We start from the raw sequence: 14,449 nt of genomic DNA on the forward strand, positions 1-14,449 counted from the left end.
TGGTTCTCAACTGGTTGGTTGAGATCCAGAAATGGGCTGCAAGTCTGTTCAGTGTTATAGACAGCAAGCTAAAACAATGCTAAATGCAATTAATAAAATGCAACTAATCATAGTTGTGCAAAGTTAGCTCATTTGCCGCAAATATTTGGTTTGTGTCATCTAAAAATGTATTTTAAAAAGTGATCAGTTGACATAACTTTTAAAAAAGTGAGGAAACCCCTTGCCTTAAAATTATTAAGTAAACAAACTTCATGCGTAATTGAAAAAAATTAAGTTATGTGAACTTGACAATTCCACATAACTTCTTTTTTTTTAACTTAATTTACTTAATAATTTTAAGGCAACCGGTTTACTCACTTTTTTAAGTTAAGTCAACTGATCTCTTTTTACAGTGATGAATTTATTGTGCTACAGAGATTAATATTTTTATTTCAAAATAATTCTATAAAGAATATTACACTATTAAATTACAATAATATGTTAATAACGACAATACTAAAAACTATTATAAAATGTATATATGTTTAATATTCCAATAATGTTTTTTTTTTTATAGATTTTAAGGACATTTTTTGTTTAGCTACTTTATACCGAATAAACTTTAAAAAAAAATATTTATAGAATAAACTATGATTATTTATCGGGATTAAACACAGTTCGGATATTGTTGATAAGAGCAGGTGTCTCTGCTTCTATCTCATTTCTGATCATATAGGCTAATGCTGCTTTGGATTTCTCACCTTGACAGATGCCAATACATCACGCTCAGCCTTTAATGGTGTGAAAACACCAGCCATATTTTATGGTTTTGCAAAACGAGCAAATGAGACGTGAAAATGGACAGTTAAGCACTTGCTCAGCTCTAAAAATGGGCCGTAATGGATCTGTGATCAGCTCTGTGCAACGTGAGAATACTGACAACAAGGCACCTTTGCATAAATCCTGCAAGGGCAAACGGGTTTACATAGTTTATGATTCATAGTTTATGATCCACAGACTGTTGGTCCTTGTAATCTAAGCAAGCAGACTGCTGCAGCCCAAACTTGATGTTGGAAAGTTTTCTGTTCATGCAAATTTTAAAATCAGCCAATCATGGAAGACATTTGTTGTTTTTATAAAAAGAAAAGAAAAAAAAAAGAAGAATGAAGATAAAGAAGATAAATGCTTGCAAGTCTTCACACGTGAGATCAGAGAATGTCAGGTTCTACTTCCCATGGGAAAGCACATTTTATTGATTATTGCTCTAAAATAACATAGTGAAGCCACGTTTGAATTGTTAATTAATTCTACCTTTCTGGCCAATTTTAATTACACAGATTTAAATACTTTATACTTTGATTCAAAAAGACTGCATGGAATGATCTACTAAATCAATACATTTTGAGTCAACGTACGATTCAGAATGAGCACTGTATGTTTCTAAAAGCTAGGTGTATTTTTTTTTGTGTGTGTGTGGATTAAACATCTCTAGACCCTGACCGTTGTGTGAAATCAAGTTTCACAGGGTAATTTGCGAAACTCAACTAATTCCATTCAGCGCGGCCTATCTCTCCCTGTAAAACCTCCTTTTCTTACACTGCCTAATCCTCCAATGCAGAACAGTGATTACTGAACGGTCAAAGCTGGAAACAAGGCACTGACCTGCTTAGAAACCATCTTAAACCCACACACGCCAGGTTACCATACCAACTGGCCGGCCTGAAAGAGACAGATAGCTGGATTTGGCTGAGAGTGGCAGAGTCAAATCCTACATCTAGCCCTCCCCTGGTGCTCACAAGGCCATAGAAGACAAAAAACAAACCACCCCTGGTCCGCCTTGGTTAACACACACCCTGCCCACCCTCCCATTTGGAAATCCGAGCATCCAGTGCACCAGAAAGAAGCAAGAAGGTCGACCGTGTATCTCTTTCTTTGTGTGTTTGAGAAAGGGATGAGCGTCAACAACACAATCGGGACGGCAAGAGGCTTTCAGCAGTGCCACCCAAAGCCATTCTCCTCCATCTTTTGGCAGAATAAAGGGAGGGGTGGAGGAAAAAGGGAAAATCCCTCCTTGATTATTATTCATGGTACTGATTATCCTTTCTGGATCTTCAGTTTCCCAACACGTCATTCCATTCCAGCAGCGCTGACAAGTGCCAATCAAAGAGTCGGTATCCGGGTCTCAGCGCTGTCCAAACGATTGAGGATTTGGCAAACAATGGCTTCCGAGCCCTCTATGACAGTGAGAGAGAGACAATGGTGGCAAAGTGACTGTGTCAGTGTGTGGTCCTGTTTTAGGGTGAAACGATCCTGCTCCGAACACGGCTAATCTCTCCTTCCCCATCTCTTTCATTCACGCCCTTAATCTGTTGGCCAGTGCCTGGTGTCTTCCAGAACAATCCTCCTTGGTCAGTCTGGTTTAGGCCCTTGTTTTTGTCCGGGATGATGGCACATTCATGTCCCTCTGTGACATCTTTAGTTTCAGCTGAATGCTAAAGACTATAATAAACACTTTCAGGGGTCACCCGAGTGACCAGGAGAAAAGCAATAGTAGCCATTCCGTCACAGAAAGGGATTAGGACACCTATGAATACATGAGTCAGGAGGACAAAGGAGTGGTCAGGGAGCCGAAACTGGTGGGAATCGGGACCGTGTCATGTGTCATTTTGTGCAGTGACCGAAACACCTTCATTAGTGTGTGCGAATCATGATTTGAAAATAAATAGTTTCTTCAAGCGGATGAATAATTAATGGTGTCTTGCAGAACCAACACACATCGTATTATTTTTATAAGAAAAAAGCGAAACAAATTGAAATAGGACTAAACCACACATAAATAAGCAGATTATTGATTGCTTTAACCCTGTAAAGCCTGACATATTAAATAATAGTCTGATATATATTAAATGGTTAATATTACCTTTAATTGTAAAAGTTAATTGTACCTTTAGATAAAATCTAAAATAAAAAATATTTATATCAAATTTGATGGCTTTTATGGTTCACATAGTGTGATATAGGAGAATATGGAGCTTATACTCAGGGAGGAAAGAACAGGCCCAAACTGAGCAGAAATATGCCGTTAAGTGCAGTTGCTGAAATTTTGGAGACGTCTTAGTAAGATGATATTTAAATGCTTGGTTTTATGATCATAGCACTGTAGCTTTTATTGCGCAGGGCAAAACATATAATGCAATAAATAAACGTTTGTTAAAAGCCTATTGTATCATATTTGATACACAGATTTTAACATGATTTTCCTAAAAAAAAAATTAAAAAAATAATGTATGGATAATCAAGAAAACCTAAGTTGCTTCAGTTCAGTAAGTTTTCATCTTGAAATGTTACTAACAATATAAAAGTTCTTCTTATGTTTAAAGATTGCAGAGCAAAAAGACATGTGTACTACGACCTGAAGAGGGATGTTTTTAGAATTATACTAAAAGACCTTTACTTGCTAAAAAGTATAAATATCATAACGCAACCGAAGGCATGTAGTAGATTGTGTACAGCAGATTTTTCAGCAAAATTTTGAACGTTTATCATTTAAAGGCATAATTTCATCACCCTCATGTCTTTCCAAACCTGTATGACTTTGTTTCTGCTATGAAAGATATTTTGAAGAACTGTATATGTATTCATATAACGAAAGTAATTGGGGTCTGAAACAACATTGAACCCCACTGACCTTTATTATATGAACAAAGAAAGTCATACAGATTTGGAATTACATGAGGGTGAGTAAATGATGAAAGAATTAAAACATTTTGGTGAACTATCCCTTTAACATTAGCGGCTTTGATGGTAAGTAATGTGCTTTTTTCTTTCATTTCTCCAACTTTCCTCTATAAAATGGAGACTTTTAAGAGGTTTTTGCTTATTTTTGAGTTCCAATCAGTGATAATCCACATGGTATTCTCAGCAGGAAGCTTTAATCTCATGTCGACAGCTTTAGACACATTGAGGCCTCTTCAATACATACTGGCCCTGGGATGACCTCGCACTGACCCCACACTGACCCTCTCCCCAGGAGTGACCATGTCTTTGGACTTTGAGGAGGGTCGTTGTGCTCAGACACTCCCACTATCTCCTAGGTTACATGAGTAACATCTCTTTTGAGGTGAATTATTTTATTCGTTTTGGTGAAAGAACTGAACCCAAGGTCCCTTATTTTTTTTTCTTCTGGTAAATCTCGAATGACTAACCCAGGCTTTAGGTGTTGGGTCTAAATAAAAAAGGGGAATTTTTAGTCAATACCACTTGGTGTTTTAGCAAAATACCACTCACCTGTCAGCAAAGCACTGGGAGAGAGTGGCGACAAATAGAGCGGGACATCTTCATCTTGCAACTCGCAACCTTGGGGTGAAACAGGATTTTTTTTTTTACAGATTAAGAACACAAAAATTCAAAGAATTGAAAGAAAAATCTGATTATCAGTCTTTTATGTGTTTGCACTTTCAGCGCTGGGTTGCGTCAGGAAGGGCATCTACCATAAAACGTGCCAAATTGGCTGTGTGTGTTTTTTTTTGTTTTTTTTTTTGCTTGACGCCTGGTCACCACCTATTTTCATTGTATGGAAAAGAGTAGCGTCAACATTCGGCTAAATTTCTTCTTTTGTGTTCCACAGAAATAAAAGACGTACAGGTTTGGAATGACATGAAGATGAGTAAAAGATAAAAAAATGTGTAATGTTTTAACTGAACTGACTCTTTAAGCACCTCGAAAGACTAAGGGAATTATTTATGTCATTGAGATTAAAAACAGGGTTGTTTTGTGGGGCAACATTGTGCCCTGCATATATGCCAGTCTGAGCCGCTAATGGAGGAAGGCGACTGATTGAGTAACATGGAACATTACTTCCTCAACACAATGACGGATGTTGGTCATTAACGCTATTCTTCAAAGCTATGACACATCCTTCACCACAGTGCCATAGCTGAATTGGCTTGAGTTGGATATTTCCATTCTGGTTAAGGTTGCATCATGAGAGGTAGAATGAGAGTAGGCTACATTATAGAAGCAGACTCTTAATTTTCTTTCTAGGCACTTATTTAATTTATGTACATAAGATGGCCACACAGAGAAGACAGGCCTGGCATCAGGCAGCTGCCTCTCAGAGGGATTATGTGGCTTAACTGTACCAGAGGCACAAGGATACCAAACACTGGCCTGGCAGCGATGAGAGCTCCGTGGAGTGGCACCTTAGGCCAGTTGCATAAACATACAGTAGCCACTATGTTAAGACTGTATCTTAAAAATTAGTCTGAGCAACCAGCAGTTAGTCAAGGGGTAATTCAAATTTGACCAATCTACTTTTTAATGTAACTGTCATAAAAACATTTAAAACAAGTCTTAAAGAGAAAAAAAATTAGATGACTAACTTGTAAGACTAGTTTATGTAACTGGCCATTTTACTCTGTACACTCTCAGCACATGCAGGTATTCACCCCTCAGGTGGACATTATGAAAGGTGTGTTATACCACTCACATGCTGGAAATTAGAGCTTACAAGTCTGTGTCTGAAAGCTGTTAGATATGATCACATGTGTATTCAGCATGTTTATTCATGATCAAATCGGTTTAATATTTTTATGAATGTTTAAGGGAATATTCTGGGTTCAACGCAAGTTAAGCTGAATAACATAATTTGCAGCATAATGTTGATTACTACAAAAAAATATTATATTGACTCTCTCGTACTCTTAAATAATCACTTACACAAAACTTGAAAAAATTTGGGGTCAGTAAGATTATTTTTATTATTTAAATAAATGCTGTTCTTTTAAACTTCTACTCATCAACAAATCCTAAAAAAAAATTATCGCAGTTTCCACAAAAATATTAACAAGACGAAATGTGTCTTGAGCACAAAATCAGCATATTAGACTGATTTCTGAAGGATCGTGTGACACTGAAGACTAAATTACATTTGAAAATACATTTGAAAAAGAAAACAGTTTTTAATGATAATACATTTCTGCAACATTACTGTTTTCAGTCTATTGAAAACAGCAAGGGCAAGCATAAGAGACTTCTTTCAAAATCATTCAAAAACATCTTACCAGCCCCTAACCTTTAGTGTACATTCATTCTTCTGTTAAAAGCGGTGTTTTATTTGATCTGTAAAGCTGTTTAAATCATCCTTTTTTACTGTTGTTATGGTTTATGACGTTTTAAAGTTGTAAAATTGGATATAACTTTACACAGAAAATTGTAATTTTTAACATGCATATTGTTTAGGTTTTGTGGCTATACGTTTGAAACAGTGAATACACTGTAAAAAGTGTCATCAAAATAACTTTTTTATGTTATACAAGATTCAACTCATTTTTTAAGTCAGTTTAATGTGATTTAAGTTGAAATGACTTAAATATCCAAGTTGATTGTACTTAAAAAATTGAAGGCAGCAACTTTGTTTAAAGTCTATTTAACTGTTTCTGGATTTGCCACATTCACTTCCGCAGTGAGTGCCTCACTGAACTTAATGTACTGAACCTGGAACATTCATCAAAGCAAACCATACAATTGATTTTTTCAAATGAAAAAAATCTTGATATCAGCAGTGAAAGGGTTTGGAGACGACGTGAGCATTGATATCATTTCCATCTGTGTCAGATGTCATTTCTCAACTGTTAAAAAATCAGTTACGTGTATGGTGGTGTGAGTGATGGTGCACCTTGGTCCTCACAGGTGGGTTTCTTTCGGTTCTTAGAGCTGCTCTCAGACACTCTTGAGCTGACAGAACAAGAGGATGATGTCCTTGATCCACTCTCCACACTGATGGGCTAAAAGCACCAAAATTAACACACAAACAGGTCAACACAAGCAGGACAGAAGTGTATAACCACCAAATGTTAACGTGTGTGTTTGCGGCCATGGCCGTGCTAAGTGTGGGCCCCGCTGTGCTGCAAAGAAGCAATGGCCTGAACAGTAATCAGTCCTGGGGAAAATCTATTGTACAAGAACTTAATTGACAGCAGCTTACAACACATTCATGTTTCGCCACCATACCCCTCCCCTCGCTTTCCTCCTCCCTTCATAAAAGAAAGATTAATGCCTCCATCCCTTTGCACCTGCATCAAGTGTTTTGTGTCCTCGTACCCCTCGCTGACACTGTTTACCTCCTAAACCTTGCCCTCTGGCCCCACTGTGGCACATCCATGCCCTAAAATCCAGCCCCCTTATCAGCGTGGCAAGTCAGAGGAGCCCAACTTCCTTTCGGCTGCACCTTTTTCTTGTCCGTATTGACTCATTAGCCCCACACCTGCCACCCAGCAGCAAGCAGAAATCCCCCAGTCGCCTCCATACAGAAACGACAGCCATAAAGTCGCTTGTAGATTCCTCTATGTGTGTGTTGAAATGGTTTTATGAGCAAGGTACTCACCCCAGGGCACTTTCTGTGTCCCTTGAAAATTGCCGAAGAATCTTGGCCGCTGTTTCTGCCACTTAATGGTTTGTGGTTATCCAAGACTGCAAATAGACACACGCACGCTTGAAAACAACGGCCATATTTACAAGTGCAAAAGAAATACATGAAGAGGGACGATAGTGAGTGATTAATGCCTTGTATTTGACATGACTGAAGGTCCATAATCCTTCTGCAAATACTGATAGAAATGGTGCCTCACAAACCTGCAGCAGCACCTGTCTAGTCATGGAGCATGCCAGGTGCAGACACACCTAGCGAGGAGCCTGGCCTCCACGCGCTGCCGTGCGTGTTTGTGCCAGACTTTAGAAACACATTAACACTATTTCAAAACACATCCCATCGAGATTGCACCCAGATCTGATCCGGCACACGTGGGCTTCCTTTGTAGTGCCTTTATCTGTGGATTGCGCCTGAACAATGCACAATAGCCGCATCGCAGGATCAAGTCCTGATAGGGGGGCCGTCACGACCAGACGTGTGGATGAACTGAGGTTTTGGGTTAATGATAAACTTGACCCGTTTTTTATCTTGATTAATATGACTTTTTCATAACTCCATAAAGCTTTTTTTGGAGGAGCAACAAACCGCTACATCTTTATGGCTTCAGTTAAGGACTTGTAGCCGCGCGCCCTCGAACAGATGAGAGGCCTGCCGGCTTTGGTTCAAAGGTAACGGCAATGGGGTCACACACACACACACACACACACACACACACACACACACACACACACACACACACACACACACACACACACACACACACAGACAAATACTAAAAACATTACTCTCAAGGACGGCCAACAATCGGCACACCCGTAATGTTATTCCCCGACGCCCTTTCCTTTACACAGCACAATTGCCAAATTTCCCCAACTCAAATCAACCGTTCCTCTTGGAATTTTTTTCCCCCTCCTAACTGTTATTTTTCAGAGTTATTTAAAGGCAATCAAGGAGCTGTTGCTCATGAATGTAAACATCACAATCTGATGTGAGGTGACGGGGAAAGATAGCAGGGCCCAATGCGTCTGCCTTTTTACGCGCAAATACGCGCAGAGACAGGCAAGCTTATACGTGCACACACCCACACACAAACGGACGCACACATCTACCGCTACGCTGGACAGGTGCTTGGCAGCTTGCTATATGATATGTAATGTACCTGTGGACTGATAATATCGGGGAATGCCCGAGCTCCAGACTCTAAGGCCAGGTTCATACTCCTCCCCGTCCGGAGTGCAACACCATTCGGGGCTTGGGATGGAACCAGGGCTTTCAGATCCTTTTCGGTCCAATAGCAAAAGCTGCACGCGGGACAAAGATCCCAGATCACCCGAATCACATCCCACAGTCAGTGCCGCAAGTCCAGGGCTCAGATCTGTGGAAAAATAGAAAGGACAGGCATATCAGCCATAGCTAATTTGATGTGAATGTGAAATAAAATCACTTTCGTTGACTTGTTTTTAGTGAAAATTTAATTAAAGATAATTCATAATTAATGGACGATAAATCAAAGAAAAATTTTCGATTTTTATGTAAAATCAGGGATAAATTGGAAGAGTGATTTAATTGAACATGTAATCGTTTTTTTTTTTTATATATAGGCTCTGGTTGAACAAAATAATATCGGAATTAATATTCTAATATATAATATATCTAATATTTATATAATTTATTTAAATAAAATATATTTCAAATATTGATTATTCATATGCATGTATCCAAAATGACCATAAAGTTTATGAAGATCACATTTTTATAAAATTGTTTCCCCTTTGGGCTGTTCCTTGTGACTGCTTTTTGAGGAAACTTGTTGGATGTATATACTATATATTATATATTACTGTGTATATATATATACACTACATTTACTGTAGTACCAATAACTAGATTAAATATATAATATAATATAACATAACATATAACATAGCACAATATAGTATAATATAATATAATATAATATAATATAATATAATATAATATAATATAATATAATATAATATAATATAATATAATATTCAAGGCTTCAAGAGTTGAACAACTTAAATGTTTTCCATATAAATTTAAAAATAAACAGATTATTGTGAATGTGTGAACTGTTCCCATGTCTGAAATCTATGTAGGCTTGCCTTTCTTTTTTTTCTTTCTTCTTTTTTAAGAGGGCTAAGGATAACACTTTCATCATGTCCCATAAGGATTTTTTGGTTTGACTGTATATGCTAGTTTTCTGAGACACATGTGAGATTACTCACTTTTCCAAGGATAAAAATCTAATAAATCGGAGTATTAAACAAAATAATTCATCTGATTGGAGTCTAGGAGTAACTAAACTGAGATATCAGAGACATCTCATTTGAGATTTTTGATTACTATAGGTCAGCCTGTGTAAAGTTTGTTCACTGATGCATATAACACCTCCTCATCTTTACTGAAGAAAAGACTCAATAACTCTTTAAGATATCAAAGCCTAGTTTTGAAACCTGGTCTAACACTGCCACCCAGATAGAAACTGTCTTTATGCCATCTTTAAGAAATCCGTGAAATGGCCAGTTTGCCGTAAAACACCCAAAACATTTGTAAAACATTTCTAAAGAGGAAAAAAACGACTGACAATTAGTCCATATGGATTTGTACATAATGACATGCATTACAGTGGCTGGTGTCTATGCAGCTGAACATTGTGCATTACAAACAAATGTCAGTTGTCCAGAGGGAGCTAGAAAATTGAGAGGGTCAGGTCAGGAGTCAGGTCACAGACACCCGGAAACACTTAACACCTTGTAAAGAGTCAGGAGGAAATCCTAAGGGGAAAAATTAACTTAGGTAATGTTTCTGACCACATTTTCTCCTCCCTGATCCTTTTTATGACCTGTGGGAGGAGCGAGACTGGAGGAAAAGCATAAAGGGGAAGGCTGGGCCATTTGTGGGCCAGCACATCCCTGTTGTTCGAGAAAAATATTGGGCAATGAGAATTGTCTTTGGAGGCGAAGAGGTCAACCTCTACCCTCCCGAAAACGTTCCAGATCATTTGAAACGTTTGGGAATGGAGGGTCCATTCCCCTGGGGACACGTTGCCCCGGGACAGCATAGCTGCTCCCTGGTTCAGTTTGCCCGGCACATGCGTTGCTCTCAGCGAGCGGAGGTTGCTTTCTGCCCATAAGAGGAGACTTCTGGCCAGTTTGTACAGTTGTCTTGACCTGAGCCCGCCCAGGCGGTTTATAGAGGACACTACTATCGTGTTGTCCGTACAGACCAGGACATGGTGACCTGTCAGACATGGTAGGAAGGTTTTGAGGGCCAGCAAAACCGCCAGCATTTCTAGGCAGTTGATATGCAATCGTCCTCTGTGCTCGTACAGAGTGCCCCAATCCTGTGTTGGAGGCATCTGTGGTGACCACCATGCGTCTCGAGACTATCCCCAAGCTCACCCCTGACTCGCAGAGACTGGGTTTCAACCAGGGAGCCAGGGCTCTGGTGAAGCCGTGGTTTACCCTGATATAAAGATGGCCTGAGCGCCATTCTTGGGGGTGAACCTGTGGTTTCAGCCAGTACTGCAGAGGGCGCATGTATAGCATACCCAGCGGAAGTACCGATGATGCGGAGGCCATGAGGCCTAGCATCATCTGAAAGGTTCTGAGGGGTCTCTTGGTCCCCACTCTGAACAAGATCGCGAGCCACTGAATAGCCAGAGAGTGTTTGTTCGATAGCCACGCCCTCATTGGGGCTGAGTCTATAACTGCACCCAGGAAGGAGATCCTCAGACTGGGAAGCAGAGAGCTCTTGGCTGTATTTATTTAGTCCTAGGCATTCTAAATGGCTGAGGAGCACAGATCTGTGAGAGTTCAGTTCCGCCTCCGACTGGGCCAGAATGAACCAGTCGTCGAGGTAGTTCAAGATGCGTATTCCCATTTGTCTCAAAGGGGAAAGTGCTGCATCCATGCACTTGGTAAAAGTGCGTGGGGCCAGAGACAGCCCAAAACGGTAGGACTGTATACTGGTAAGCCGCCCCCTCTCAAGAACGGTCTGTGACGGGGGATTATTTGGATATGAAAGTAAGCGTCTTTCAGATCCACTGAGAATAACCAATCCATCGGGCGAACCTGCGCAAGGATTTGTTTCAGAGTAAACATCTTGAAAGGCCGTTTGATAAGGGCTTTGTTCAGATATCTGAGATCTAGGATGGGCCTGAGGCCACCGTCTTTTTTGGGAACAAGGAAGTAGCGACTGTAAAAGCCTGACTCACTGTGGGCTGGTGGCACTGCCTCTATAGCCCCTTTTTCCAGTAAGCTCATCACTTCGGCGCGGAGGACGTGAGACACGTTGCTTTTCACCGAAGTATGGATTATGCCTGTGAAGCGGGGTGGATTGCGAGAGAATTGGAGTGAGTAGCCTTGTTCTACTGTGTTCATAACCCATCGTGACACACCAGGGATGGCTTTACATGCCTCGGCCCGGTTGGCTATGGGTTTTATAGTTTCAAATGGCGGCGGGCTGCATTTGAAGCTGCACAAAAAGCTTCTGGGTCTGGTCCAGACTCGTCCATGGAGCGGAGGAGTTTAGCCTGGAAAACTTGGAGGACCGCCATCCAGTGGAGGGCGGAGCCTGCCTGGCCAGAGGATGCATAAGCCCTACCTGCGAGGGCTGAGGTCGTCCTGCAGGGCTTGGATGGATGAGTCACTTTGGATTTCCATCCGATGGGATGGCCGTGGGTGGGCAGACATGCGCAGGGGGGCAGGCTTCTTCCGGGGGGGCAGTTTCTCATAGCCCTTTTCCTCGGCGCCGTCTATGTTCGAGAGCACTGCTGAGGTGGAAAGTCGTAGGCGGGCAAAGTACGGGGCGCGACATGGCACTTGCTGTGACCGCCCTCATCTTGCAGAGAGGCTCTGTATTTGCCACAGCCGTGGCGCGACATTTGTAACAAACGTCGCTGCTCTTTTAGAAAATAGAAAAAGAGTAAGTCTCAGCACTATGCTGGCTGTGCAGTAGGCTTCAGCATTCGGAGAAAAAGGAGTTTTCCCATAGCGTATAGCTACGCAATACGACTGACATTATCGAAAGGGAACTGTATATTCAATCCCTTAAACCTACCCACCACAGAAAAAAACCATTTTCCTCATTGGGACCAAATAAATGTCCACAAGGTCAAAAATTACTGGTATTACTATCCTTGTGGGGACATTTGGTCCCCATATTGTAGGGAATACCAGGTACACACATACACACACAGCAATAATCCTCAGGGCAGAGTGAAGACAGTGTCCAAGTGAAGGATTAAGTTTCTGACAACAACAAACAGATTTGAAAAAATGTCTGCAGGGCAACGTATGAGACAATGCTTAGGCAGGTTAGCACACTGGTTAATGAAGTTTACACAGCAGCAATTGATTTTAATCTCTTGGACGTTACAATATTTGAGTTTTTCTACACCTGATTGTACTAATTTACGAGTGGCGATTTCTGTTGAAACAGAGAGTAAACGAATATGGCATGTTGAACCAGTATGAAAGCTTTAAAACATGCTTATCTGTGCCATCCCCCTCGTTCACAATTAGCATATACAATACTTTTTTTTACTTGGAACAACTTTTAAATATTGAGCAACTTCTGTGTGTTACAGAAAAGTCAATGGATGAAATTTGTCATTATGGAGAGCCTATGTTTAATGGGAAGCATCAACATTATAATAGCTCAAATTTAGGGTTGGGGATTTAAAGAACCAAAAAGAGCTACCAGAAATATAAAAAAAACATTACTGTATATATATACAGTATATAAATATAAAGAGTAAGATTTTTCTGTAAGATTTTTTTAAAGAAATTAATACTAAAGACGTTTATAATGTTACAAATACAAAATATTTCTATTTCAAATAAATGCTATCATTTTGAACTTTCTATTATTCAAAAAAACATTTATTTTTTTTTTTCAAGGTTTTCACAAACATTATTTTTGTTGATTTCTGAAGGATCATGTGACACTGAATACTGTAGTAAGAGCTGCTAAAAATTCAGCTTTGCCATCCCAGGAATACATTTATTTAATCTTTAATCACTTCTATTTGCATAGTAGAATGACAATATAAAAAGTTTCTGTTTGGATTGAGTCCAATATTACCTGTGGTAGGTGAGGATCGGTCAGTTTGACTCCCAGGTGGGTGGTCTGGGGACACACAGGAACTTGAGCGAGGGGCCAGATCATCCAGCTCAGCAAAAATATCAGACTGGGACCCGTTGGACTGGGAGTCAGGGGTCCCTTCCATTATACACTGCCCTGAAATGGCCCAAACACATAATGTGTGTAAATACAAACGCAATATACTGTGTAAACATCTCTCTATAGACTCTTTTCAGGAATTTGCATTTTATTGCAATGAACGTTTTGACCTATTTCCTCAGCTGTCATACCAGCTTACGGTTTTATTATGCCCCGGGCTGAAGGACCTCCATGAGCTAAACAACAACCAGCATCACACCCTACCCTGCAGCACTGTCTCAGTTCCTGGGAATTACTTTTGGCCTATAGCTTCTGTGGTAAATGTATAAACAGATACAGTCTTTTAAAATGCTGAGTGCCTTGTAATAACTTTGTTCTTTTAAACGCTACACAGGTCGCTTGTGTACACAACTTTAGTTTGTAATTTTCATATTCTATTCTCATCTCAGACTCTATATATATATAGACAAACAAGGCCTTTCAACCAAGGCTTCCATATTCACTTGCACAGACACACATACACACGGCTATTGTAGGCAGGCAGGCCTCGGCTTACCACTCACACGCACAATAGAGGGACTTGACTCGACACTTAAAAGCATATTGGTGCTGTCAAGCTTGCCGTCATCTTCAGCCAAGTGCTTCTTGAGATGGTATATGTGAATGTAAGGGAGTGCGCATGGATTTTGTGTACACCAACCTATAAGTTGGATGAAGGCAGCATCACAAATCTTGGGGTAAAATGCCACAGAAAGGTGACAGAAATGCCCTGGTAATCAAAATGTTTGTGCAAAAAAACCCCATTGTGAATTTCTTTTCTTTTTTCTTTTC

At 40.1% G+C, this 14,449-nt stretch overlaps 1 protein-coding gene across 3 annotated transcripts in view; it reads right to left on the reverse strand.

Moving 5' to 3' along the window:
* LOC309497541 (uncharacterized protein) overlaps positions 1 to 14,449 on the reverse strand; it is a 48,699-nt gene that overhangs the window by 15,678 nt on the left and 18,572 nt on the right. For 2 of the 3 annotated variants that reach the window (XM_082167797.1, XM_082167795.1), the window contains exons 6-10: positions 13,520 to 13,675; positions 8,568 to 8,783; positions 7,364 to 7,449; positions 6,656 to 6,764; positions 4,267 to 4,335 (exon numbers count right to left, since the gene is read on the reverse strand). In XM_082167797.1, the coding sequence (XP_082023923.1) occupies positions 4,267 to 4,335; positions 6,656 to 6,764; positions 7,364 to 7,449; positions 8,568 to 8,783; positions 13,520 to 13,675 (636 nt within the window). The remainder of the gene's footprint in view (positions 1 to 4,266; positions 4,336 to 6,655; positions 6,765 to 7,363; positions 7,450 to 8,567; positions 8,784 to 13,519; positions 13,676 to 14,449) is intronic. The other variant, XM_082167796.1, reaches the window with a different exon arrangement.

Source organism: Leuciscus leuciscus (genome assembly GCF_965113295.1).
Source record: "Leuciscus leuciscus genome assembly, chromosome: 4".
NCBI lineage: Eukaryota > Metazoa > Chordata > Actinopteri > Cypriniformes > Leuciscidae > Leuciscus > Leuciscus leuciscus.